Below are 25,310 nucleotides of genomic sequence, written 5' to 3'. Positions count from 1 at the left end.
GTAAACATTGAGTTGGAGGTGTTGGGAAAATAGGAGACCTAGAAACCAAAGTGTTACCCTGTTGCCCCAGTTCTTCCTTTCCTAAAACACTATTACACAATATTCAGATGCTAACACATTAGCTTGAGCCATTCATTAGTGAGATTTTTTTCCCCCAGATATCTGAGCAGACCTTTGATTCCCCTCCAAAGGATGGGGGGTAAACAGGGATTGCCTGCCAGCTGTCTGCTTCACAGATCCCTTTATAATTATTCTTATGGCAGAAATGTTTGGCTCTAGTAAAGTTTATTCATAATACGATTTTTTTTTAAGGTAGATTCAATGTGAGTAACAACAAAGAACAAGCCAGGACAACTTTTGAAATGAGATTATTTTCATAGAAAGTTCCAAGTATATATTTCATTTGTTCAAATAATGTTAAATATGTATTTTTAAATTTACTTGATAACTATATTTAGCAGTCACAGTTTATTTTTATCTATTTTCTAAGAAAGAAAGAAAGATGATTCAGAACTATGCTGAGTATCAGGGACTTTAAAGCCCATAAGGGCAAAAGATATCCTAGAATAATAAGAATGCATAAATGTGAATAATAAATGTTTATATTTTCCAAATTTCTCTTTAAATTTTTATGCTGTAAAACACAATAAAAATAGAAAATAATATAACTGAGTTTATGTGCCCACTTTTCACGTTTTCAGTTATGAAAATTATATAATTTTTTCTATTAATTCAGTGAATATTCATTGAATGTCTCCTGTGATCCAGGCACTGTTCTATCTCAGTGTTGAGATCTTGCAATGAATGAGCAAAATGGACACAAATTCTTCCTTTACACGGGGAGGCAGACAATAACAAATAAGTATTTCTGTAGTATGTTAGATAGCAATAAGTTGCAAGAAGACAAGTATAGTAGGGAACAGGAATAGGGAATAGGGTGAGAAGTGGCTACACTTTGAAATCAGGTGGTCAGGAAAGGCCTCACCAAGGTGATAGTGCAGTAGAGACATGAAGGAAGTGAGAGAGTGAGCCATGTAGATATCTCAGGAAGGAGATTTCTAGGTAGAGGGATCAGCCAATATTAAGGCCCTTTAAGGTGGGGTTATGGAATGAATGAGGGTTAGAGGCCATTGTGGGCATACAGAATGAGTGAGAGTTACAGTAGTAGGAAAGAAGGACGTGGAGGTGATCATATGGAAGAAGGATTGTACAGATCACTCAGGGCATTGAAGATCATTGTAAGGACTATGGCTTCTTCCCTGCACAAAATGGGGAGCCATTGGGGAGTTTTGAGTAGAAGAGTAGCGATCTCCTATTTTGGAAGAATAATTCTGGTTGATAACTGTGATAATCCTGTAGTGGGACAAGTGTGGAAACTTGTCCCTGTAGTGGGACAAGTGTGGCATCTTGTCCCTGTAGTGGGACAAGATAGAAAACTGTTGAAGTAATCCCAGCAAGAGATGGAACTGGCCTAGACTATGGAGTAGCAGATTTTAGGACTATTTTGACATTAGATCTAATGGAATTTTTTGATAAGTTAGATGTGGGGTATGAGAATTCAGAAGAAATCTAGTGTGGCCCCAAGGTTTTTGGCCAGAACAGCTGGAGGGATGAAATTTCCATCAACTAATATGGGGTAGGCTGCTGATGGGGAGCTATCTGGGGTTACGAGAGGAGAAGTTCAGCTGGACAGGTTAAGTTTGAGACATTTATTAGACACACAGCAGAGATGTTAAGCAGTGGGCTATATGAGTCTGGAATTTGGGAGAGAAGTCTGGTCTGGATCTATGAATTTGGAATTTGGAAAACAAGATGGATTGTCTCAGAAGACAAGCGAAAAAATATTTCAAGGATGAAAATGATTAACTGTGTCAAATGCTATTGCTAGGTTAAATAAGATGGGGACTGAAGATTGAGCATTGATTGGCTCAGTTTTAACCTTAGGAAAGAGAATAGCAGTAGCCTTATTGTCATCGACATATGTAGACAACTTGGGGTTTTCTGTTAAAAGGAATAGTGAAATTCTGTGAAGAGCACAGCAGAGGATGAAGTGAGGATGAAAAGAGGGTTTTTTTCCCTAAGATGGGAGAAATTACAGATGTCATACACTAGTTAGAATAGTCCTCAAAAGGAAGTGGGGTAGATACACTGATATTTACTACCCAAACCCAGATATCTATCTCCTATAATAATACAGCAGATAAGGTGGGAAATTGCTGGAACACTGTCCTTGAGAAGGATAACGTCAGACACACAAGTGAGTTTGTGCATGAGCGTGCTACTAGTGCTTAACGAGTAGCATGGTCAGTTCATGCTTAGAAACTGAAAGTTGAGTTACTAGGCACACATGTGGGTGGAGGTTAAGTGGTGTGTACTGGCAGCTTATAGAAGGTCTTGTTTTCTCACTGAGTATGAGGAAGGGAGTGGACACATCGAGGTTTTAGGAGAAAGGAGATGATATAAAATAACCAACTAACAATGTGGGAGAATGAATGGATTAGGGAAATGAATGTGTTTGCTGGGCACTGTTAAGACCCATGTGAGATTCCTGATCATGAATTTAAAGTGAAATTGGCTGGGCTCATGCCTGTAATCCCAGCACTTTGGGAGGCCGAGGTAGGAGGATCACTTGAGCCCAGGAGTTTGAGACTAGTCTGGGCAACAGTGAGACCTCATTCCTATAAAAAAATTAAAAAATGAGCCGAGCATGGTGGCACACGCCTGTATTCCTAGCTACTTGGGAGGCTGAGCTGGGAGGATTGCTTGAATCTGGGAGGTGGAGGGTGCAGTGAGCCAAGATCATGCCACTGCACTCCAGCCTGGATGACAGAATGAGACCCTGTCTCGAATGAATGAATGAATGAATGAATGATTGAATGAATAAAATTGGCCAACCTGATTATATGGTTTTCTCCAACAACGTGTAGCTGCACTGGTGCAGGTAAAGAGTATGTGGTGGATTAAATTTAATTGTGTTTTAGTACCCTTACTTCATGTGTGTATATCCATAAACAATATATACTATTACCATGTTTTTTAAATGTACATATATGATATATTCTATTGCAGATTGTTTTTTATTTGACCTATTCTTGAAATTTATCCAAGTTGATAAATGGGATGTTTCATTTATTTTAACTGTTATATAATAATCCTTTATGTTAGTTATCCAGTCTACATTTTCTCCTACTGAGGTACATTTAGGTTGTTTCTATGTTTTCTCTATCACAGTGTTGCATTTTTTCCCCTGATGTTATTGATTTGTTGGAGTTCGTTAAGTATTATAGATACCAACCCTTTATAACTATATGTTTTGTAAATTTCTTTTCTAAAATTTTAACTTGTTTTTAATTTTGTTTAATGATCTTTTTTGCCATTTAACATTTTAATATCCAATGTACTAATCTTTTCTTTTAAGGCTTTTTTTTTTTAATTAAAAAATATTTTAATTGTGGTTTAAAAAACACAAAACAAAAATTTCCATCTTAACTGTTTGTAAATATATGGTTCAGCAGCTTTAATAATACTCATTTTGTTGTGTAACAGATCTCTAGCACTTTTTCACCTTGTAAAATTGAAACTCTATACCTTTTCCCCCGTCCCCTAATCCCCGGCAGCCACCGTTCTACTTTCTATTTCTGTGAGTTTGACTACTTATGATATCCCATGTCAGTGGAGTTGTACAGTATTTATTTTATTTTTGTGACTATTTCACTTAGCATAGTTCTCAATGTTCATTCATGCTGTAGCATGTGACAAGATTTCCTTCTTTATTAAGGCTGAATAATATTCCATGGTATTTATATGCCACATTTTGTTTATTCATTTATCTGTTGATGGACATTTGGGTTGCTCCCACCTCTTGGCTATTGTGAATAATACAGTGAATGTGGTTGTGCAAATATTTCTTCAAGAGGCCTGCCTTCAATTCTTTTGGATATATACCCACAAGGGGGATTGCTGGATCATATGGTAATTCTACTTTTAATTTTTTGAGGAGCATTTATACCATTTTCCATAGCAGCTGCACCATTTTACATTCTCACCAGCAGCGCTAAAAAGTTCCAGGTTCTCCGTGTCTTTGCCACGCTTGTTATGTTGGTGTTTTTGTTATTATAGTGGCTATCCTAATGAGTGTAAGGTGAAATCTCATTGTAATTCTGATTCGCGTTTATCTCTAATCATTAGTGATGTTGAGCATCTTTTCATATGCTGTTAACCATTTGTATGTTATCTTTGGAGAAATGTCTGTTAGAGTCCTTTGCTCATTTTAAAATCAGGTTATTTGTGGGTTTTGTTGTTTTTAGGTGTCTTTATATATTCTAGATATTAACTCCTTATCAGATATATGATTTGCAAATATTTTCTCCCATTCTGTAGGTTGCCTTTCATTCTGTTTGTTTCCTTTGATTTTCAGAAGTTTTTAAATTTGATATAGTCCCATTTGTCTATTTTTGCTTTTGTTGCCTGTGCTTTTGGTGTCATATCTAAGAAATCATTGCCAGATCCAATGTCATGAAGCTTTTCCCATGTATTTTCTTCTAGGAGTTTTACAGTTTTAGGTCTTACATTTAGGGTATAAAATCAGGTGGAAATATTTTATATTTTTAATACAGATAACCCAATTACCTTTTAAGTATTTGTTGACTAGTCAGTTAATCTTTTCTCTGCTTATTTGAAATGCAACTTCTGTCATATAACTAAGTTCCCAAGCATACTTACGAGTCTGTTTTTAGGCTCTTCATTGAATTCCATTTGTCTGTTTGCCTCGTTCTGTATCAGAACCAAAATATCTTAAAGCATCTGGCTGGCCAGGTGTGGTGGCTCACGCCTGTAATCTCAGCACTGTGGGAAGCTGAGGCAGGAAGATCGCTTGAGGCCAGGAGTTCAAGACCAGCCTGGGCAGTATAGCAAGAATTCATCTCTACAAAACATTAAAAAAATTAGTTGAGTGTGTTGGTGCATCCCTTTAGTCCCAGCTACTTGGGAAGCTGAGGCAGGAGGTTCACTTGAACCCAGGAATTTGAGGTTGCAGTGAGCTGCGATCATGCCGCTGCACTCCAGCCTAGACAACAGAGCAAGACTTTATCTCAAAAAAGAAAAGAAAAAAAAAAGCCTATCACTTTATAGTAAGTCTTGATTCTGAAAAGGTGAGGTCTTTTTCCTCTTCACCCTCACCCTACCTCCCTCTCCTTTCCCCTGACCTTCGTCCTCCCTCTTCACTGTCTTCTCTATTCTTGGCTTTTTGTGTTCCTCCACATGAATTGTGGAATCGAATATATAAATTAATTTGGAGGGAACTGCGATTTTTGGATATTGACCCTTCCAATCAATGAATTTGCATCAGTGAATGTTCAGATCTTCCCATTTATTTAGTTTTTTATGTCTTTCAAAAATATTTTGTACTATTATCTGTAATATTTTATACATATATTATTAGACTTATTTCTATTTACACTTTTTGTTTCAATTGTAAGAATTACCTTTAAAAACTGGAATATTTGTGTTTTTCTTGCCAGAGCATAGGAATGCTGTTGACCTTATACATAAAACATTGAATTCTTACTAGGTGCACAAATTTATAGATTGACTTGGATTTTTGTATAGATGACTACATTAAAAAGAAAAAAGTCAGAACCATTATTTGTAAGTAATAATGGCTTTGTTTCTTTTCATTTCTCATACCTTTTAGTTTCTGTGTGTTTGGGGATGGTTATTTTGTTTGGGTTTGGCTTGGTTTTATTGCTTTGTCTACCAAATTTTATCTGTATATGTATTTTTTACATTAAAGAACATGTATTTTAGTCATTTAGTATGGTATTTGCTGTAGGTTTTTGGTAGGTAAATTATATTTTTAGTATCTCTATTGTTGTAAGGAAATTCTTATGGTTTTTCTCTTTAACCACATAATGATGTGAATTATATGAATAGATTTTTGTTTTCTTTTTCAGTGTTAGACCATCTTTCAATTCCTGGGACAAACTTAACTTTCCATGATATATATTTTTTATACATTGCTAGATTTTATTTGCTAATATTTTACTTAGGATTTTATTTTCTAAGTTGACCTATAATTTTCCTGTATAAAATTGCATTTGTCACATTTTAGTGTCAAGGTTGTCCTAGCACCATGAAATGGATTTAGAATGGTTTATGTAAGATAAAGATACATTTCCTCTAAAGGTTTGTGTGGATTCACTTTAAAATCTGCCAGAGTGTGTTTTTTTCCTTTTTTTTTTTTTCATTTTAAATGAGTACAAGTAGCTTTTCAAATACTGTTTTAATTTTTAAAATATTTACAAGTATATTTAGAGTTTTTATTTCTTTTTGAATGTTACATTTTTATAGAAAATGGTATTATCTTTTTAAATTCTTTGACATCAGTTTCTTCAGAATTTCCTTACTTTTAAAAATCTCTGTAACTATAATAATGTTTTATTTTAAATTACTGATATTATTCATTTGTTACTTTTCTTGATCCTTTGTTAGAAGTGTCCATTTTATTAGTCTTTTGTAAGAAAGAGCTTTTGTCAAGCCTTCCATTTTTTTTTCTCTGTCTTTGATGAGGTTTATTATTTTGTGCATTTTACTTTCTATAAGCTTCTTTCATATTCTTTTTCTAAGCTTTTAATTTGGACATCTAGCTCACTAATATTTAATCTTTTTAAAATAAAACTGTGAATTTTTAAAAATAGCTCTAGCTGCATCCCACAAGTTCTTATATATAGTATTTTTATTATTACTGTAATATTTATTGTCACTTTTTCTTTGAGTGGTGGCTCATACCTGTATCCAAGCACTTTAAGAGTCTGAGGCGGGTGGATCACTTGAGCTCAGGAGCTTGAGACCAGCCTGGACAACATAGCAAAACTGCATCTCTCTATGTACAAAATTAGCCAGGTACAAAAATTAGCCAGGTGTGGTAGCAAGAGCCCAGCTACTTGGGAGGCTGAGGCAAGAGGATCACTTGAGCCTGGGAGATCAAAACTGCAGTGAGCTGTGATCATACCACTGCACTCCAGCCTGGATGACAGAATGAGACCTTGTCTCCAAAAAAAAAGAAAGGAAAAAAAAAAGACATATGCCTGAAAGACTATGTGTGTATTCTCTAATTGATGGATACAGGATTTTGTATATTTTCATGAATATCATTCAAATCTTGAATATCTTTACTAATATTTTTCCTTCTTGATCTGTCAGTTATAAGAAACATATGTTAAAATACCCATGATGATTGTGGATTTGTCCATTTCTCCTTGAAGATCTCTCAATTTTTATTTTATATATTTTTAAGGCTTTTCACAAATTTTTGAGGATATTCAAGCTTGGGATAGAGTTATTTCCCTAGTGAAATGTTCCTTTTATTATTTTGTAATGTACATAATTTTAATAATTCTTTTGCCTTAAAGTTCATTTCTCCTCCTATTAATAAAGATACTCCAGCTTTCTGTTGGTTAGTGCTATCTGATACAACTTTTTTCATCTCTTTACTTTCAATCTTTCTTTGTCATTATGTTTTAGGTGTGCCTTTTATAAATAACATATAACTGGATTTTATTTTTTGATCGAGAGTTTCTGTCTTTTAACTGGTGAGTTATGATACCTGTATATTATGATTACTGATATACTTTTATTTATTTCTCTTATCTTGCCTTGTGTTTTTCTTTGCTTCTGTTTTCCCTTTTTCCTGTCTTCTATTTAAATGATTAAGATCTTTTTATTTCATGTCCGCCTAATGGTCTAGAAGTTATATATATGCTATTTCTGTTCTTTTAGTAGTTATTACCCTGATTTTATTTACTTATTTATTTTTATACACAAGGCATTTCTGTAATATTACCCTGATTTTAAACTTGTGCTCTGACTTAACAGAGTCTGAAATTATCCATTATCTCTCAGACGATCATGACCACTACAAGAGCATTAGAATCTTCAACTTCAGTTATTATTATTTAGTATTTTAGTCCTACCTGCTAAATTTCCAGAAATTAATCATTACTGTGCAGTTACTACTTTTATTTTATAAATTCAATGCTTGTTTATATTTACTTACACATTTGTTTTCTCTGCTTATTCTTGCTTCTTGCATCTGAGTTTTTTCTTTCAAGTTCAATTTATTAATTTCTGAAATACATACTTTAGATATCTTTTTAGCAAGGATCAATGATTAATAAATTCTGTCTTTGTCTTAAAATGCTTTATTTTGCCCTGCGTATTAACTGATAGCTGCTGGGTATAAATAGATCTAGGAATGGACCTGTGAGATATACATATATAGATATATAGGTATATATATACACACACACATACACACACTTACATATATATATACACATACATATATATGTCTCTCTTTTTATTGTAAAGTAAAACAGATTCAAAAACAAAATAAATGTATGGCGCAGTGAATTATTATAAGACAGCACCCTTGTAACCACCTCTCAAGTGAAGAAATAGAATGTGGCCACTCAGGAATATATTTTTATTTAATCTGCTTAGGACTTTTGCAACATTCTGGATAATTTTCTCAAATTTACTAAGGCTTTTCTTTTTTTTTCTTTTTTTTTTTTTTTGAGACAGAGTCTCACTCTGTGGCCCACGTTGGAGTTTAATGGTGTGATCTCTGCTCACTGCAACCTCCACCTCCCAGGTTCAAGCAGTTCTCCTGCCTCAGCCTCCGGAGTAGCTGGGACTACAGGCATGTGCCACCATGCATTTTTAGTAGAGACAGGGTTTGAGCTATGTTGGCCAGGCTGTTCTCGAACTCCTGACCTCAAGTGATCTGCTCACCTTAGCCTCCCAGAGTGCTGGGATTACAGGTGTGAGCCACCATGCTCAGCAATTTTACTAAGTCTTGAGAAAATTATCCAGAATGTTGCGAAAGTATCCTCTAATTTACTGTCTTTCTTTAGCTGTATCTAATACGTTTAGTCTGCCTTTTTTATTGCCTCGTTTCTTTATTTGCACAGCTCTATTTGATTCTTTTTCTTCTTTTTCCTTTTTTTTTTGTATCAGGGTCTCACTCTATTGCCCAGGCTGGAGTGCAGTGGTGCGATCATGGCTCACTGCAGCCTCGATCTCTTGCTCTCAGGTGATCCTCTTGCCTCAGTCTCCCAAGTAGCTGGGACTACAGGCATGCGCCACTATGCCCTGCTAGGTTTTTTTTTTTTTTTTTTTTTGTAGAGACAGGGTTTCACCATCTTGCCCAAGCTGTCTTATTTTATGTCTTTTATCTTTTACAACATACTGGTCATTTACAGATTATTTTTCTACTGTTTCAAGTAATCCTTCGGTTTGTTGTGTCTGTGGAGTCTAGTTCACTTATTTAGTAATATCAAGACATCAGGGCTTTATAGGAATTCTGGGCAGGCTAAGTTGTGAGAATATCTCTGGTTCTATCATGTGTCCCAGGGTGTCACCATGTTTAGCCAGATTTTCCTACTTCTCCATACCATGCAGAAGAGTAAATTCAGATCTCAAATCTAAGAAGCATAAGCCTAGGCATTTAAGATCACAGGAGGAACTTTGTTCAGCTAGGGCCTAGACAGAAACAAATGAGTGCTAGCAGGTGAATTTATTTTTCTGTAGTTTGTTTTCACTGAGGTTTAGCTTTCTTTGGTTTTAAGGTTTATATAAGAGTGGTAACTCTAGCCCATCTCATCTGAGCTGACAGCCTCATCGTTTATCCTCACAGGGTATTAAAACTCAAGTTTCTGGATTGCTGAGACCTGTAACAACTCACCTTTCCTCCTTTGTGCAGCCACAGCACTAGGTCATATGCCTACCTCTCTGGTTTTCTGTACCCACATCCTGGCTGGCACCCAGGAATTCCCCTTTCTTTCTTGTGAGCCCGGTCTTTGGCAATTACCAATGGAATATGTAATCCTTTTTGAAAATGAATCAAACATTTCTAGATATTTGTGTGGAGATTTGCTAACATTAAGAGTCTTTCTAAATATGGGATGAGAAAAAAACCTGTTTTCATTGATGATTTTACACCAGAATTTATCTGTTACAGGCAGATATGATTAGGACAAAACATTGGCAAATAAAAGCTAGGAATTATTTCATCAAAGTCTTTATTGAGAAATACTTAAGTCTGGCATTTGAGTTGCTATTGGGATTCCTCCCTAGAAGGAAACCAGCTTTTTATCCAGTGTTATCTGATCCTTTTCTCTAAGGAGCAATGAAGCCTCCTTGATTGGCTAATCACTTAAAACACATGAGTATTCCATATTATCTGCTAGTATGTTGCACACATCCCACTCCTGCTATTTTTGTTCATAATCAAGTAAATTTTCATTCACATTTTTTTTAACTGTGATAACTAATGTTGCTTATAGTATGGGCGTAAATGTCAAATAGGTTGTCTCCTTGAGAAAATTGTTACTTGAGAAAATTATTGTATTTTGAACAAATAAACCATAATCATAGTAGAACTGTTACCTTGAAGTCTTTCCTGCACCTATCAGAGACTCTGGAATATATTTTATGGTGCATCCTTCCCCTGTCAAATCTCATCAGTTTGTCTTCTTGGTAGAATTATTTTAAGGCATTATGCATCTTCATAGGCAAATAAATACAAATTCAAAAGTTACAATTGGTGATATTTTTACAAATAGAAGATAAACTCTTAGGAAGTTTAGGCAGAGACCTAAAAGTTAGAACCCAGAGGGAATAACACAGGAGGAAGCAAATGTAGATTTAGAACTGGGTAAGATGGCAAGGGTTTAAAATAATTGAGAGAATTAAGAGATGTTTGTCTTTATTTACTACTCTTCTCAGTGATTAGAACTTCTCAACGCTTAGGCTTTAATTTTTCTATATTCTGGAATTTCTATCAAATAATTATTTATTAATGTATACCCTATCAACTTCTCCCCCAAAGCACCAGATAAGCTAAAATGAATTATAAGAGAGGCCAAAAATTACATGGAAAAGGTAGAAGAAAAATCTTTTAAGCACTTAACTTGGGGTGGTTGTGAGCTTCCTCTAAGTTGAGATAATAAATGAGCTACATAATTGATCATCTAAAAAATAATTTTTTAGGTTAACTTTCAGGCATGATATATTAGCCCTTTTGAATTTTTAAAATTCTATAAAAAGGAAACATCTATCTTTAAGAAATAATCTTTTTTAAAGACAGTTTTGTTTACCATTGTTAAACATAACATTAGCGTTGTCAAACCTAACAAGATGGTAAGGCAGAAAAAAAAAATTTTTATTCTTTTTTATCTTTGGGTTTATTAGTCCCCCGCTTAGAATTTGGTCTTTCCTCCCCCTTCAAGTTACCCAGTGTTTTCTCAATCTTGCCTAATAAAGTCATTCATACTAATGTGTTAGACAGTTCATGTTGCCTTACTAGGACTATTTTCATTCTTAAAAAAAAAAAAGGGTTAAATCAACAACTGAAATATACATGCATACAAAAAGTGAACAAGAATAAATAAATGGATTCATGGAAAGGGTGGGTGGATGGATGGATGGATGGATGGATGGATGGATGGTATGGTACCATTTCATGCATGAGAAGTCTTTCTGATGGGATGACATATACCCAGGACTCATATTATGTAGACGGTGGTCTGTTCCAGTGAAGAGTAGGTCTGTCAAGTAGATTCTACCACTACTTTGCCACTATAGTGTATCTCAACCACTAACATGTATTACTTTCTTCTTTTGTCACTTGTCATACTAGCTTGAAATCAAATCCCTTTTTTGTTTGTTTGTTCAAGACTGAAAGAGCATATTCCTTTTGTGGAACTATTGAATACATGGCACCAGATATTGTCAGAGGGGGAGATTCAGGACATGACAAGGTATGTTCTAGTTTTGATGCTTCTTTATGTATTTCTATAAAATGTACTATAAGAATCCTAGTTAACAACTTAGGTCATCTCTTCAACAGAGCCGTCTTTCTGGTGTTGATTGTCTTACCTTCCTTTTTTTCTCTTTTGCTTTGTATTCCTGAACACATTATGATATCTAGTATTTTGGAGGAAAAAGATAATACAAAGGTTAGGACATTCTAGATTTCCCTTTGTAAAGGTTTTATTGGTGAGAATTGTGTTTTATTTTATAGAGTAACACTCTTGTTAAAGTTGAGACCTCAAAACTAGTCAAATAATTTTTATTTTATTTCTGTTGAGAGAGCCTATTTCTTAGAGTACAAACTATGACTCCATTTTTTTAAAAAATTAAGGGCCTGTAATCCCAGCACTTTGAGAGGCCAAGGTGGGTGGATCACCTGAGGTCAGGAGTTCGAGACCAACCTGGCCAACATGGCGAAACCCCATCTCTACTAAAAATACAAAAAATTAGCTGGGCGTGGTGGCAAGCACCTGTAATTTCAGCTACTCGGAAGGCTGAGGCAGGAGAATGTTTCAACCCGGGAGGCAGAGGTTGCAGTGAGCAGAAATCGCACCATTGCACTCCAGCCTGGGCAACAAGAGTGAGACAGCGACTCGAAAAAAAATTACTTACTTATTTTTGCATGAGACCCTGGCCTTTTAGGATACAAGTGAACCACAATGCAATACAGAAGTGTCACGGCGTGTAAAACTGCACATTGTTCCTGTTTGAGCCGTGATGAATGGTTTTGGACAGTATTTCTTGGCATTTTTAATTTCTGCTAGAAAAACATTCGGAAACATATAGTCATGTGTATCACCTTTAGTTAATATTGGCTTTTGAAGCTGTCACTAAGAAGTCAATGAAAAGGGAATCACTGATATTTTCTTATTCCCAGTTTCTGCCTTTTAACTTTCCAGAGACACTGGAGACTGTTGATTATCTTCCCAACAGAAATAAATATTTTAACAACCCTTGGAGAAAGAAAAAATCCTGAGTTCTAGATAGTTTAAGTTTGTTTTCCTAAGCCCTCTAAAAAGCTCAATTTTTTTGGCCTCCTCTCCTGCCTTTGTATGTGCAAAATGAAAATTCTAGAAGAAACTTTCTAAGTAATTATGTTATAAAATCTAGGTCATGGTTTTTTTTCTGTATTAAAGGGTACAAAATTTATTCATTTTTTAACACTTCTGTTTTATTAATAGCTTTATCCAAATAAGGTATTCTATTTTTTGTTCCCCATCTTTCCTTCTTCTTCATTCCCTTTCAGAGTCCCACATATGCAGTTCAGATATCTGGCTGTGGAGAATCTTTGGTCTCCTTCCTGATGACTAATCATATATTTAGAAGCATGTTCTTCAAGTTTGTGTGTTGCTGGTTTTGGAACCCAGGGCTAAAAATCTGATTACTGATCTCCATCAGTTGAAGAACGTGGTTTCAAATCCAACAGCAAAACATTCTGAGGGTTCTGACTCAAATGGCAGTCAAACTGCTTGTATAAATAGAAGAGTTTAATTGCTGGCTTAGTTTGCTTCTTGATATTCTTTGAAGCTGTTGGGGAATTTGGTAGGAATTTATACCTGTTAATTTGAAAATTATCTTCAGAGACCTAATGGAACCAGTTTTCACATAAGAAAATCTTATATTACTCCTAGAATTTCTACATACCTAAGGTGCAGAATATACCTAGTCAATAAATATTTTTTCCCACACCTGGAACAACCTGACAATTATTAAATGAGATAATGTATGCAAAATGCTCATCATAGCCTGGCATGAGGAAAATATTCAGTAAATACCTTTGCTCTCACGATTTTAGTCTGCCTGATGTGTTTTGTATGTCAGCACTCTGTATTTTCTTAATAGCTCTAGGCTCATAAATTTTGTCACCTCTCTGAAACTTAGGCCCTGGAAATTGGAAGCAAATAGTTTGAAATTTTAACATCTGGTTAATATTTCTCATTGGTGTACACTCATTTGTTCAGCAGTTATTAAAATTCTGATTTGCCTAATTACAAAAGAAGTAATTTTCAATACATCAAGATTCTTTAGGCCAGGCTTGGTGGCTCACGCCTATAAGCCCAGCAATTTGGGAGGCTGAGGTGGGCAGATTGCTTGACCACAAGAGTTCGAGACCAGCCTGAGCAACATAGTGAGACCCCATCTCAAACAAAATAAAATAAAAGATTCTTTAAATTATATATAATTTTCTATGTTCTCAGTTCAGGTAACTGCATGTATAAATTGGTTTCCAAATTAGAACACATTTTATTTTATATTATTTTAGATCTTCCCATCAGTGAAGACTCTGAGGTTTATGTGTGATAAGTTCTATAAGAAAAATTGATTTAGGCAGTTAGGAAAAAATAACATACTCTTAGATGTGGTATTTTTTTTTCATTTTTTGTTCTTTGATTTTTAGACATTTCATAAGGCTCACTGGAGCTGAATACTTTAGTTCCCGATCATAAACCCAAAGAAATATCACCTACTTAAAATTTTAAAAATTTATATAAAGTTTAAATTTTTTAAATTACCAAGGTAAACGGTTACTAGTTTAAGAAATAACATGCTTTCTGTGCTGAGGATACTTGGATATTTGTTCTCTAAATGTCTTTCTTGCATGTGTTAATTTAATACTCCTTACATAGAAGGAGGTGTACAAAATCATTTTTAAAAACATTTTCCTAATAGATAGCTTTCTTTTATTCATTTTTTTCTTTCTTATAAAATATTTTAGTTGCTAATTCTATAAAATGAAATTATTGTTGTTTTATAGGCAGTTGACTGGTGGAGTTTAGGTGTTCTAATGTATGAATTACTAACTGGAGCATCTCCTTTCACTGTTGATGGAGAAAAAAATTCCCAAGCTGAGATATCTAGGTAAGATTTGACAAAATAAAATAAATGCATTGTTTTCTCAAAGGAACTGATCACATTTCTGCGGTTAGGCTGATGTAAACAATAATTTTTTTAAATGAGGATAGACAAAGTGATGTCTATGTGGTAAATTTTCATTTCTATCATATAGCATATAGATATGTTACCTTTATATTTCTTTATACTGATTTTATGTGCCCAGTTGAATCTGAAGTTTAACTTATGATCTATAGTGTCATGATTTTGGTGTGCCCCAGAGCACTTAGCATATTGTCTTACGCTTAGTAGATACGTCATATATTGAGAAGTTTATTTAATGGATACTTTTCCCTCCACTGTATATGTAATTTATTTCTTTGTGACTTTAACATGGAGAAACAGTAATGATATTTTTGAACTCATGAATGTAGGCTCAATAGAAACAAATATCGTAAAATTATCCTCTTGTAGGTCTCAGAGCATTATTCTCTTCTTTTCTTTCATAGCAGCTATCACAGTTGCAGTGTTACATTTTTGTTTATAATTATTTGATTAATGTCTATCTGTCACACTAGATTGTAAGCTCTGTGAGAGTAAGAGACATGTCTGGCTTTGATTCTCAGTACTTGCTATATAGAACTCCGTAAATATTTGAGGGATAAAATGGGTTAATGAACAAATAAGTGAATAGTGACCAACATTATACTAATTACTAGTTATGTTTTTGTCCTGTTTTTACTTGAATTTTATAACTTTGAGAACAGATTTGACATTAAAAATTAAAAATTGAGATTCCACTTCCAAAGAAGATGGAATAACAGGGACCAGATTTACTTTCCTGCCTGAAACAATTTTAACAATGGGCAAAATATATGAAACAACATATTTGAAGACATTGGACATCTGGAAGTGAAGGACAGTGATCTTTGAGAGGCGGAAAAATAAATGAGGTGAGCCCTATGATTGCCCCAGCTTACTGCCTTGAGAGCATTTCCAGGCCGCAAAACCCAGACGCAGTTGAGGAGGTGGGTCCCAAGAAGATCAAGACAGGTAGAGTTTGCAGGCCAGAGTGTGGGAGAGGAGAGTGGCACCCAGAGGGAAGTCCAGAGGTTTGCAGAGGTATTCAGTTGAGTATTGGTAAGCACACAGTGAGGGAACTATTCTATATAGTGAAGATGTTATTTCTTGCCAAATTGAACTGTAGATTCAATGCAGTCACATTTCCAGCAGGCATTTTTTTTCTTGAAATTGACAACCTGGGTCTAAAATTCATTATGAAAATGCAGAGGACCTAGAATAGCCAAATTATCTTTGAAGAAATATAAGTCTTGAAATAAACTTTGTTCTAAGTTACAGTAAGACATTGTAAGTCTTACTTAAGTAAGATATTGTACTTACTTAAGTAAGTAAGACATTGTGGTATTGGTGTCAAGATAGACAAATGATCAGTGGCAAATGATTTTTGACAAAGATGCAAAGTCACTTCTGTAAAGATAGTTTGAACAAATGGTGCTGGAACCACTGGCTATCCAGATGGAAAAAAGTGAACTTCAAGAAATACTTCATACCATATAGAAAAATTAACTCAAAATGGATTATAGACCTAAATGTAAAACCTAAAATTATAAAACTTCTGGAAGGAAACATACAGGAAAACCGTTGTGAGCTTGGTTTAGGTAAAGATTTCTTAGATATGACACAAAAAGTGCAATCCATAAAACATTAATAAATTGGACTTCATCAAAATTAAGTATTTCTGCTCTTCAAAACTGTTAAGAGAATGAAAAGCCAAGCCACAGACTAGGATAAAATCTTAAATCATATGTCTGCTGAAGGACTGGTATCCAGGATGTATAAAGAATTCTTAAAACTCAAGAAAACAAACAACTGCATTTAAAAATGGGCAAAAAATTTGAACAGACAGTTCATCAGAGAAGATGTGTAGGTGGCAAATTAGCACATGAAAAGACTATCAACACCTTTAGTCTTTAGGGAAATGCGAATTAAAACATCAATGAAATACCACTATATACTCAACTAGTATGGCTAAAAATAAAGAGACTGATAATACCAAGTGCTGATAAAGACTTAGAGGAACTGGAACTTTCATACACTGCAAGGGGAAATGTAAAGTGGTACAAAAACTTTGGAAAATAGGCAATTTCTTAAAAAGTTAAACGTTACTCACTGTCTAATCTGTCCATTCCACTCCTGGGTAATTACCAAGGGAAATGAAAACATATGTCTGTATAAAAACTTGTACATGAATGTTAATGACAACTTCATTTGTAATAACTGAAAACTGGAAATAACCCAGGTATCTGTCAACAAGTAAGTGGTTAAACAAATTGTGGTTTATTCATACAAATGGAATACTTCTTAGCAATGAAAAGGAATTTATCTAAGACGTGTGGTAGTGCACCTGTAGTCGCAGTTGCTGAAGGGGGAGAGGTGGGGGCATTGCTTAAGCCCAGGAGTTTGAGGTCAGCCTGGGCAATGTAGCAAGACCCTGTCTCTTTTAAAAAAAGGAATGATTTGTTTATACACTTGCAAATGGATGAATCTCAAAATAATTACACCGAGTGAAAGAAGCGAGAAAATATAGAATATATACCATATGATTCCATTTCTGGAAAATGCAAACTAATCTACTGTGACAAAAAGCAGAATAGCAGTTGCCTGGGGACTAGGATTGGGGGAAGTCAGGAGAGATTACGTAGGAAAACTTTGGAAGGTGATGAGTATGTTTGTTATCTCGATTGTGGCAGTGGTTTCACAGGTGTATACATGTGTCAAAACTTATCAAACTTAGAACATTTTCTTCCATGAAATTAAAAAAACATAAAATTGTGCACTTTGTATATGGGAATTTTATTGTACATCAATTGTACTTCAATAAAACTGTTAAAAATTTAAAGCGTACCTTTTCCAGGACAGGCTAGGAAGTAAATGATTTCTCACTGTTTCAATTTATTTAATGCCAAAGTTAAGTGAGCAGTACTTCTTTTTAAAATCAGGGTGAGTTAAAATCTCACCTCTTATGAAAAATTATAAATATGACTTTATTTATTTTAAATTGATTTTTTGGCAGTTTGCAAATACCTCAGACTACAGGAAACCGTGGCCACCGTCCTGAGAATTTGGGTCCAGTTGCAAGATCATACCTGTCATGGTGACAGGTACTAAGGGTGGCCTTAACCTGACAACATTAAGTGGTGGCTTCTCTAATTCCCCTCTTTCTGATTCCACATATACAGGCAATCTTTATAAAATAATTTTCCTTTCCACTGTAGGTCTGAGTGTGGAGAGAGGTATATTGCTTATGATGGCAAGAATACTCTGAACAAAGTAATGTTCACATTTAAGTTGCTTTTATTCCCTTTATATCAATCAATTGGCATTCTTGTTTTAGAAAGAGAAAGAGAGCCTGAATCAGATTGTCTAAAACCTTACAACTAAAGCAAATAGACTTTTCAAGAATTTAAATAGGATTCCTTCCCTTTAATCAATTAATTATCTACTTTGTCATGGTGTTAACCTGTAATTTCATGGTTTGTGTGTGTGTGTGTGTGTGACAGAAATTTACAAACAATGTGATAACTAAATTATCCTACACTAAATTTTCCTTTCAAAATAATCATTCTGAGTATCTTTCCTGGCGTAAATCTTGCATGTATCATTTAGATAAATGTGTCATTATCTGTCCCCAGTGTCTTAATTAGCTCAGGCTTTTTATCGTCATTGAATTTTTCCATTCATTAATTATTATGATCTTCCCTGAACTCTGCATACTTTCCGTATTTTTTATTTGAAATTATTCAAAGTAATGTATTATCTAAGTTATCTGTTTGCCATTTTTGTCTACAGGTAGCCTAGAATAAAAATGTTTTTCTAGTATATCAAATTTCAAGATATGCTAAGAACTTAGAATGAGAAGAAACTTAAGAGTCCAGCTTTTCCCCTGACATAAGAATCCCTTTGTCTGTAAGAATCCCTGATAGTTGTGCCGTCATGGAAAGGATGGAGCTTCTGTAAGGTGTTTTTAAGGAAGCCATGTTCATTAATGGACAACCTTAGTTGTATAGAGTTTTCCCCCCCTTAAACTGAAATTATTATTTTCTCATTTCTGAATGTTAATTTTGGTCCTGCCTGCCCAAGAACATGGAATAATTCTATTATTTCTTTCCAGACATTTCTTTAAGGATAGTTTTATCTAGGATAAATCTTTTAGCTATTCATTAGAAATCATTTCTAGATTTCTCATATCCTGATACTATTTTGGACAAATATTAAATTATCAGTATTATTGATTGGAATGATTGGTTTTTAGCTTTTCTGTGAGTCTGTTTCTTATTTTTTTAAATATATGTACATGTGCTTTTCTTACGTCTCTTACACTAGCTTTTATTTTATAAATTTATTTTATTTTTTTATTTTTTTAATGTTGAGACAGAGTCTCACTCTGTCACCACAGCTGGATATAGTGGCATGATCTCGGTTCCCAAGAGCCGAGTTCTCCCAAGTTAAAGTGCAACCTCCAACTGCAACCTCCGCCTCCCAAGTTAAAGTGATTTTCCTGCCTCATCCTCCCCAGTTGCTCGATTGCAGGCACATGCCACCACGCCCACCTAATTTTTGTATTTTTAGTAGAGATGGGGTTTCACCATGTTGGCCAGGCTGGTCTCAAACTCCTGACCTCAAGTGATCCGCCTGCCTCAGCCTCCCAAAGTGCTGGGATTACAGGATGAGCCACTGTGCCTGGCTTCCATTAGCTCTTATTGCCTTTCTGTATAGAACATCTTTTAGGCCAGTGGCCACTCTCAGTTCCTTGCAATGTGGGCCACTCTAACCTGACAACTCTCTTTGTCAGAGCCTGTGAGCTGGAAAGGCAGTAGAGTCCACTAGGAAGATGGGATGCCTTGTAACCTAATCATGCAGTTGACATCCTGTCATCTTTCTGTACCCAGTATTGGTTATAAGGAAGGCACTAGGTCCAACCCACAGGTAAGAGGCTGTGAATGCAAATATACAGTGATCACTGGGGCCATCTTCAAAGTCTGCCTACCATGAGCCCTTTACACAAAAGATTGCCAACCCTTGGTCTAGGTAATTAATTTTGAGATATGTTGCTTTTGGACTCATGTATAGAATAACTACAAGTATCATTTTTTTTACCCTGTTTTAAGAAGAAATCAAATGTATTATTTTTCTTGGCTTTCTTAGGTCTTTATGATAAAATCCTTTATTGGCATATTTTATAAAGCCTCCTTGATTCTCAATTTGCTGAGGGTTTATTCTTTTCTTCCTCATTTTAGGTATTTCTGTACCCAATATGAGCATCTATGTTTCCCAGGGTATTTTGACTAGTTAACCAAAAACTTTTTAAAGTTTCTCACAGTAGCTACTCATCTACACATTCATCTACATGAGGCAATTGCAGCAGCTCCGGACTAGAGTCCAGCAGCAGGAGGGGATGGCAAGGAGAGGACAGGGTCAAATGGCCCTTCCCTTGGCACTCATACTCCTCAGCTTTACATCTTCTTTCCTTTCTTCATTTGTTTTGCACTGCTTCACTCTACAACCTGTTGGGGTGAATCATACTTCGTTATTAATTGCTCTGAGGCACTCTCTAGTGGGGTGGAGCATTTGGAATCCTGAATAAAACCTAGGGATAGAACGGGTGCAGTGGCTCACTCTTGTAATCCTAGCACTTGGGGAGGCCGAGGCAGGTGGATCACCTGAAGTCAAGAGTTTGAGACCAGCCTGGCCAACATGGCAAAACCCCATCTCTACTAAAGATAAAAAAATTAGCTAGGCATGGTGATGGGTGCCTGTAATTCCAGCTATTTGGGAGGCTGAGGCAGGAGAATCGTTGGAACCCTGGGGGCGGAGGTTGCAGTGAGCTGAGATTGCACTACTGCACTCCAACCTGGGTGAAAGAGTGAAATCTCAAAAAAAAAAAAAAAAACCCTAGGGATCATTCTTCCAACTGTGGAAAGGGTCCATCAGAAACATCATCAGTCTGCCTATTGTTTCCCAGGCCTTCTTAGTCTCTCACCCTCGGAGACCTGGCCCTCTGTCGTTTCCCTGATGATGCTGCAGTGTAGATTCTTTGCCGCCACCTCTGTGCACCACCCCAGCCAGTTCTCTACTGCTACAGTCAACCCAGAGTCTAAAAGGCCAGCCTCATACATACTGGAAAGGGCCGTGAAAGGAAGAAGGTATCTTTCTATATTCACGACTGTCACACATTTTGATCTCTGGATCACCTGCTGTTTCTCATGTACTCATGGTTCTCCATGGCCTCCCAAAGAAGGTCTCATCATTTTGGGTGATAATCTTGGCTCTATAGTCTGGCTGTTGCTCTCTGCCTCTAGCTCTTTTCAGTTTAGCTTTCTCTTTGGAATTCCTTGCATTGAAGTCTGCTTCTGAGTGTCTTAGTTTTATTGTCACGTGCAGCCACCTGGCTCCAAGGAACCCCCAAGGTCTGAGTTTACCCCTTTCTTCCATCACTATCATCCTCCCCCTGTTAGGGAAAGGTAGTCTAAGGGCCATCATGGAATGATGGAGAAGTAAAGGTTTAACAGCATTGTGTGGGCTACAGAAAAAAAAGTGTACAAAGGAAGAGAGACAGGAAAAGGTCTGGCAATAAAAGTCATACTAAGTAACTTCTAAATCTTATTTAAGACACTTCCAGGCACGTCTAACAAGCCAGTCTAGTAGCCCCACCAGCAATCTAACTGTAAAAGAGTGGTGAGGACCCCCAGCAGACCAGCTTGGTTCACTAAGGAAGCCTTAACCATTGAGAGGAAGGGCAATTTTTGGTGTAATATCTATCACTTTTAGATAGAAGATGCTATAAATTAAAAAGAAAGCTCTTTTCAGCAAAATCTTTGCAGTATCATGCATTCATCTTTGGTTCCCCTAACTTTGTAAGAAACAAGTTTTTTCCTTCAGTCCCAGAAGCAATGGCCGGAGTGTGCACCTCTCAGATGGCTTCCCAGGCAGTGTGGTAGGAGACCTGGTTAGTGTACTGGGCAGAAGAGGGAAATAAGATGCTTTATGTGGCCAGCCGCAGTGGCTCACGCCTATAATCCTGGCACTTTGGGAGACTAAGGAGGGTGGATCACTTGAGGTCAGGAGTTCGAGACCAGCCTGGCCAACATGGTGAAACCTTGTCTCTACTAAAAATACAAAAATTAGCTGGGTGTGGTGGCGAGTGCCTGTAATCCCAGCTACTTGGGAGGCTGAGGCAAGAGACTCACTTGAAATCAGGAGGCGGAGATTGCAGTGAGCCAAGATTGCACCAGTGTACTACAGCCTGGGCAACAGAGGGAGACTCCACCAAAAAAAAAAAAAAAAAAAAAAAAAAAGATGCTTTATGTGACAGTGAAGAAGAGTATTTATAGCTTACGTAAGACATGCCCTGGGGACAACTCCAAGAGTTACTGGGTGGGTGAGACTTTTGAGTGCAGTCACAGATTGCACAGAAGCAGATAAGGATACCAGCCAAATAATCTCAATTTATTATTATTAATGACCTGGCTGATGTGGCCTAGGGAAACACAGGTTAAGTGGATCAAGGAAGAATTCAGTAACACCAAAAGTGAAGTGACAGCCTGTCTCATAGCTAAAGGAAGACAGACTACTATAGAGTGACATCAACAGCACCGTTCACCTGGGGACTGCTGTGTGCCAGCCTCTGTGCTGAGAAGTCACCCACATTGTATTCTGGAATCCTCAGAACCCTGAAAAATAAGTGGTAGCATATGCAGTTTTACAGATGAAGAAACTAGGATGTAACTTGCTTGGGACTCAATGCTACTGTGAGGTTGGACTGGGATCAAATACAGAGTTGCTGGAAAGTTACTCCACGCTGTCTTCACGGGTAACACTTGTTTCCATGCTGCTGTTTTCTTTCCGAGTCTGGCAGGTGCTTATTTCAGGTAAAAGACTGGGAAGTACTGGCCCACGGACTGCGGGGAATTGATTTCATTAATCAGTGGAGTATTTGTTGAATAATTCTTTACTCCTAAGGAGAAAGAGAAATAGAGGGAAAAGTCCTTGTCCTAAGAACATTTATATAGCATTTGGGAGGATATGGAATAAATACATGAAAATTCATAGTATCAGGGAGTTTTGACAAATGTCTGAGTGCTTTTAGGTAAGAAGAATGCTGGGGGAGGACAAAGGAGGTTTGGTTCCCTGGGGCTGGGCTGTCAGGGAAGCATTCATGATGGAGATGCGGACTGGGTGGGGTAGAAGAGAAAAGATGATGGGGAAGTACCCACAGTGGCACACGGGAGGTTCAGGACTCTATTGCCTCCTTGCCACTCTGTGTACTCCTGCCAGTGGGTTCATGATCTTGTAAGTGAAACTCATTTTATTGTTCCCACTCTAAATGTCATGTTCATTATAGTTTAAGATATGCATGTGGGGTAAAGAGTCAATAATAACACCCAGAGACATATACTATTAATGTTTTGATATATTTTATTTTATTCTTTTTTATTTGTATAATGTTGTACTCATACTAGAAATAAAATTTTATATTTTTCAGTTTTTGCTGAAATTTATGTCATAAACATTTTGTTCTCTAATTACAAACTCTCTGTAAACATAATTTTGTAATGGTTGCATAATGTACTATTGAGTGGATACACCATAATGTTTTAACTTTTCCCCTAGTGTTGGACAGAAATGTAGAGTAAGTGAAGTTTACTGAGAGCTGTTTCTAACTCAGGCAGGCACATAAATAATTTTATAATTCTGGGACCACATGGGAACCAGGAAGTAAAAGTCAAGAACGTTAAGTCATGAAATGGAAAAGATTGTGAACTTTTAAATGGAGGACAAATAGAAATAAATAAACAACCCATGAGAATGCATGCCATCTGCAGAAAAGCAAAAGAGTTATTGCAGGCATCTCATTGAAACTGTGAGGAAGAAAGGTCCTGAGTGGGCAAGATACAGTAAGTAGAAAACAATTTGACATTTATTTATTCACTAAATATTTGTTGAGGAGTTGCTATGTGCTAAGCAATGTTCTAGGCCCTGGGAATAAAGCAGTGAACAAAACAAAGAGAATTCTTACTCCATTAGAGCTTGTGTTTTAGTTGAGAGAGATAAATAATAGACAAATAAACATATGGTATGCATGAAGAAAAATAAAACAGATTCAAGGGATAAGGAGTATGGGGGTAACGGCTATTCTTGATAGGATGGTTAGAGCAAGCTTCTCTGAAAAGTTGACACTTGAACAAAGACTTCGGTGGGTTTAAGAAGTGAGCATCCCCAGGCACGGTGGCTCACGCCTGTAATCCCAGCACTTTGGGAGGCCAAGGTGGGTGGATCACGAGGTCAGGAGATCGAGACCATCCTGGCTAACACGGTGAAACCCCGTCTCTACTAAAAATACAAAAAATTAGCCAGGTGAGGTGGCGGGCGCCTGTAGTCCCAGCTACTTGGGAGGCTGAGGCAGGAGAATGGTGTGAACCTGGGAGGCGGAGCTTGCAGTGAGTTGAGATCGCGCCATTGCACTCCAGCCTGGTCGACAGGGCGAGACGCCGTCTCAAAAAAAAAAAAAAAAAAAAATAATAATAATAATAATAATAATAATAATAAAAGAAGTGAGCATTGCCCATTGTTATTAAGACTGTTGTGCTTAAAGGTCAGTTATTTTTTTTTTTGAGACAGGTCTTTGTTATATTTTAGTGAACACACAAAAACACATGTACAAAGCTTCATAGGTTTACTTTTTCTAAAACATATTATAAAAGTTTTCAAACATTTGTTACAGTGGACACTCACACACACTCTCTACCTAAATTCTACCATGAATATTTTATCATCCTTGCTTATTTCCTGTCTGCCTGTGTATCTGTACCTCTCCCATCATAGGTTTAATTTTAATTTTGGTGTCTACCCTTTATTCTGTACATTGTGAAGCTAATCACTTGTGATTTCCTTTCGCCACAGAGGTTTCCAGAAACTTAATTCATGAGTAGGAAGAAATTTTATATTCATTTTTATATTACTGGTGTGTATTTTAATTTTATTTCATTTGGTTTTTTACATGCAGTTCCTCAATCCATTTGGAATTCATTTGGGTTGTAATATAAGGCAAGGGTCTTGCTTTTGTTTGTTTATTTCCTATACAGCTGGTTTCCCCAACATTTGTGCCTTTTGCTATGTGATCTGGTCATTTTTTTTTTAAATAATGCAAGTTTTTGGCCGGGCACGGTGGCTTACGCCTGTAATCCCAACACTTTGGGAGGCCGAGGCAGGCAGATCACCTGAGGTCAGGAGTTCAAGACCAGTCTGGCCAATATGGCAAAACCCCATCTCTACTGAAAATACGAAAATTAGCCAGGCATGGTGGTGGGTGCCTGTAATCCCAGCTACCCGGGAGGCTGAGGCAAGATAATTGCTTGAACCTGAGGCAGGAGAATTGTGCCACTGCACTGCAACCTGGCGACAGAGCGAGAATCTGTCTCAAAAAAAAAATAATAATAATAATTCAAGTTTTTATATAAGCTTGGTTATTTTTCACAATGTGTCATCCACGTTCACTTGATTTGGCTATTAATTTATTTTGCTAGCAC

The 25,310-nt window shown here is 36.4% G+C and overlaps 1 protein-coding gene across 6 annotated transcripts in view; it reads left to right on the top strand.

Annotated features, from left to right (window-relative positions):
* Positions 1–25,310, top strand: part of RPS6KA5 (ribosomal protein S6 kinase A5) — a 199,183-nt gene that overhangs the window by 131,393 nt on the left and 42,480 nt on the right. For 5 of the 6 annotated variants that reach the window (XM_054447530.2, XM_054447531.2, XM_054447534.2 and 2 more), the window contains 2 exons: positions 11,736–11,819; positions 14,627–14,730. In XM_054447530.2, coding sequence (XP_054303505.1) covers positions 11,736–11,819; positions 14,627–14,730 — 188 coding nt within the window. Of the gene's footprint in view, positions 1–11,735; positions 11,820–14,626; positions 14,731–15,510; positions 15,657–25,310 lie in introns of those variants that run through there. The other variant, XM_054447535.2, reaches the window with a different exon arrangement.

Source organism: Pongo pygmaeus, chromosome 15, assembly GCF_028885625.2.
Source record: "Pongo pygmaeus isolate AG05252 chromosome 15, NHGRI_mPonPyg2-v2.0_pri, whole genome shotgun sequence".
Taxonomy (NCBI): domain Eukaryota; kingdom Metazoa; phylum Chordata; class Mammalia; order Primates; family Hominidae; genus Pongo; species Pongo pygmaeus.
Note: the sequence above shows the minus strand (reverse complement) of the source record. Positions and strands in the feature narration are given on the sequence as shown.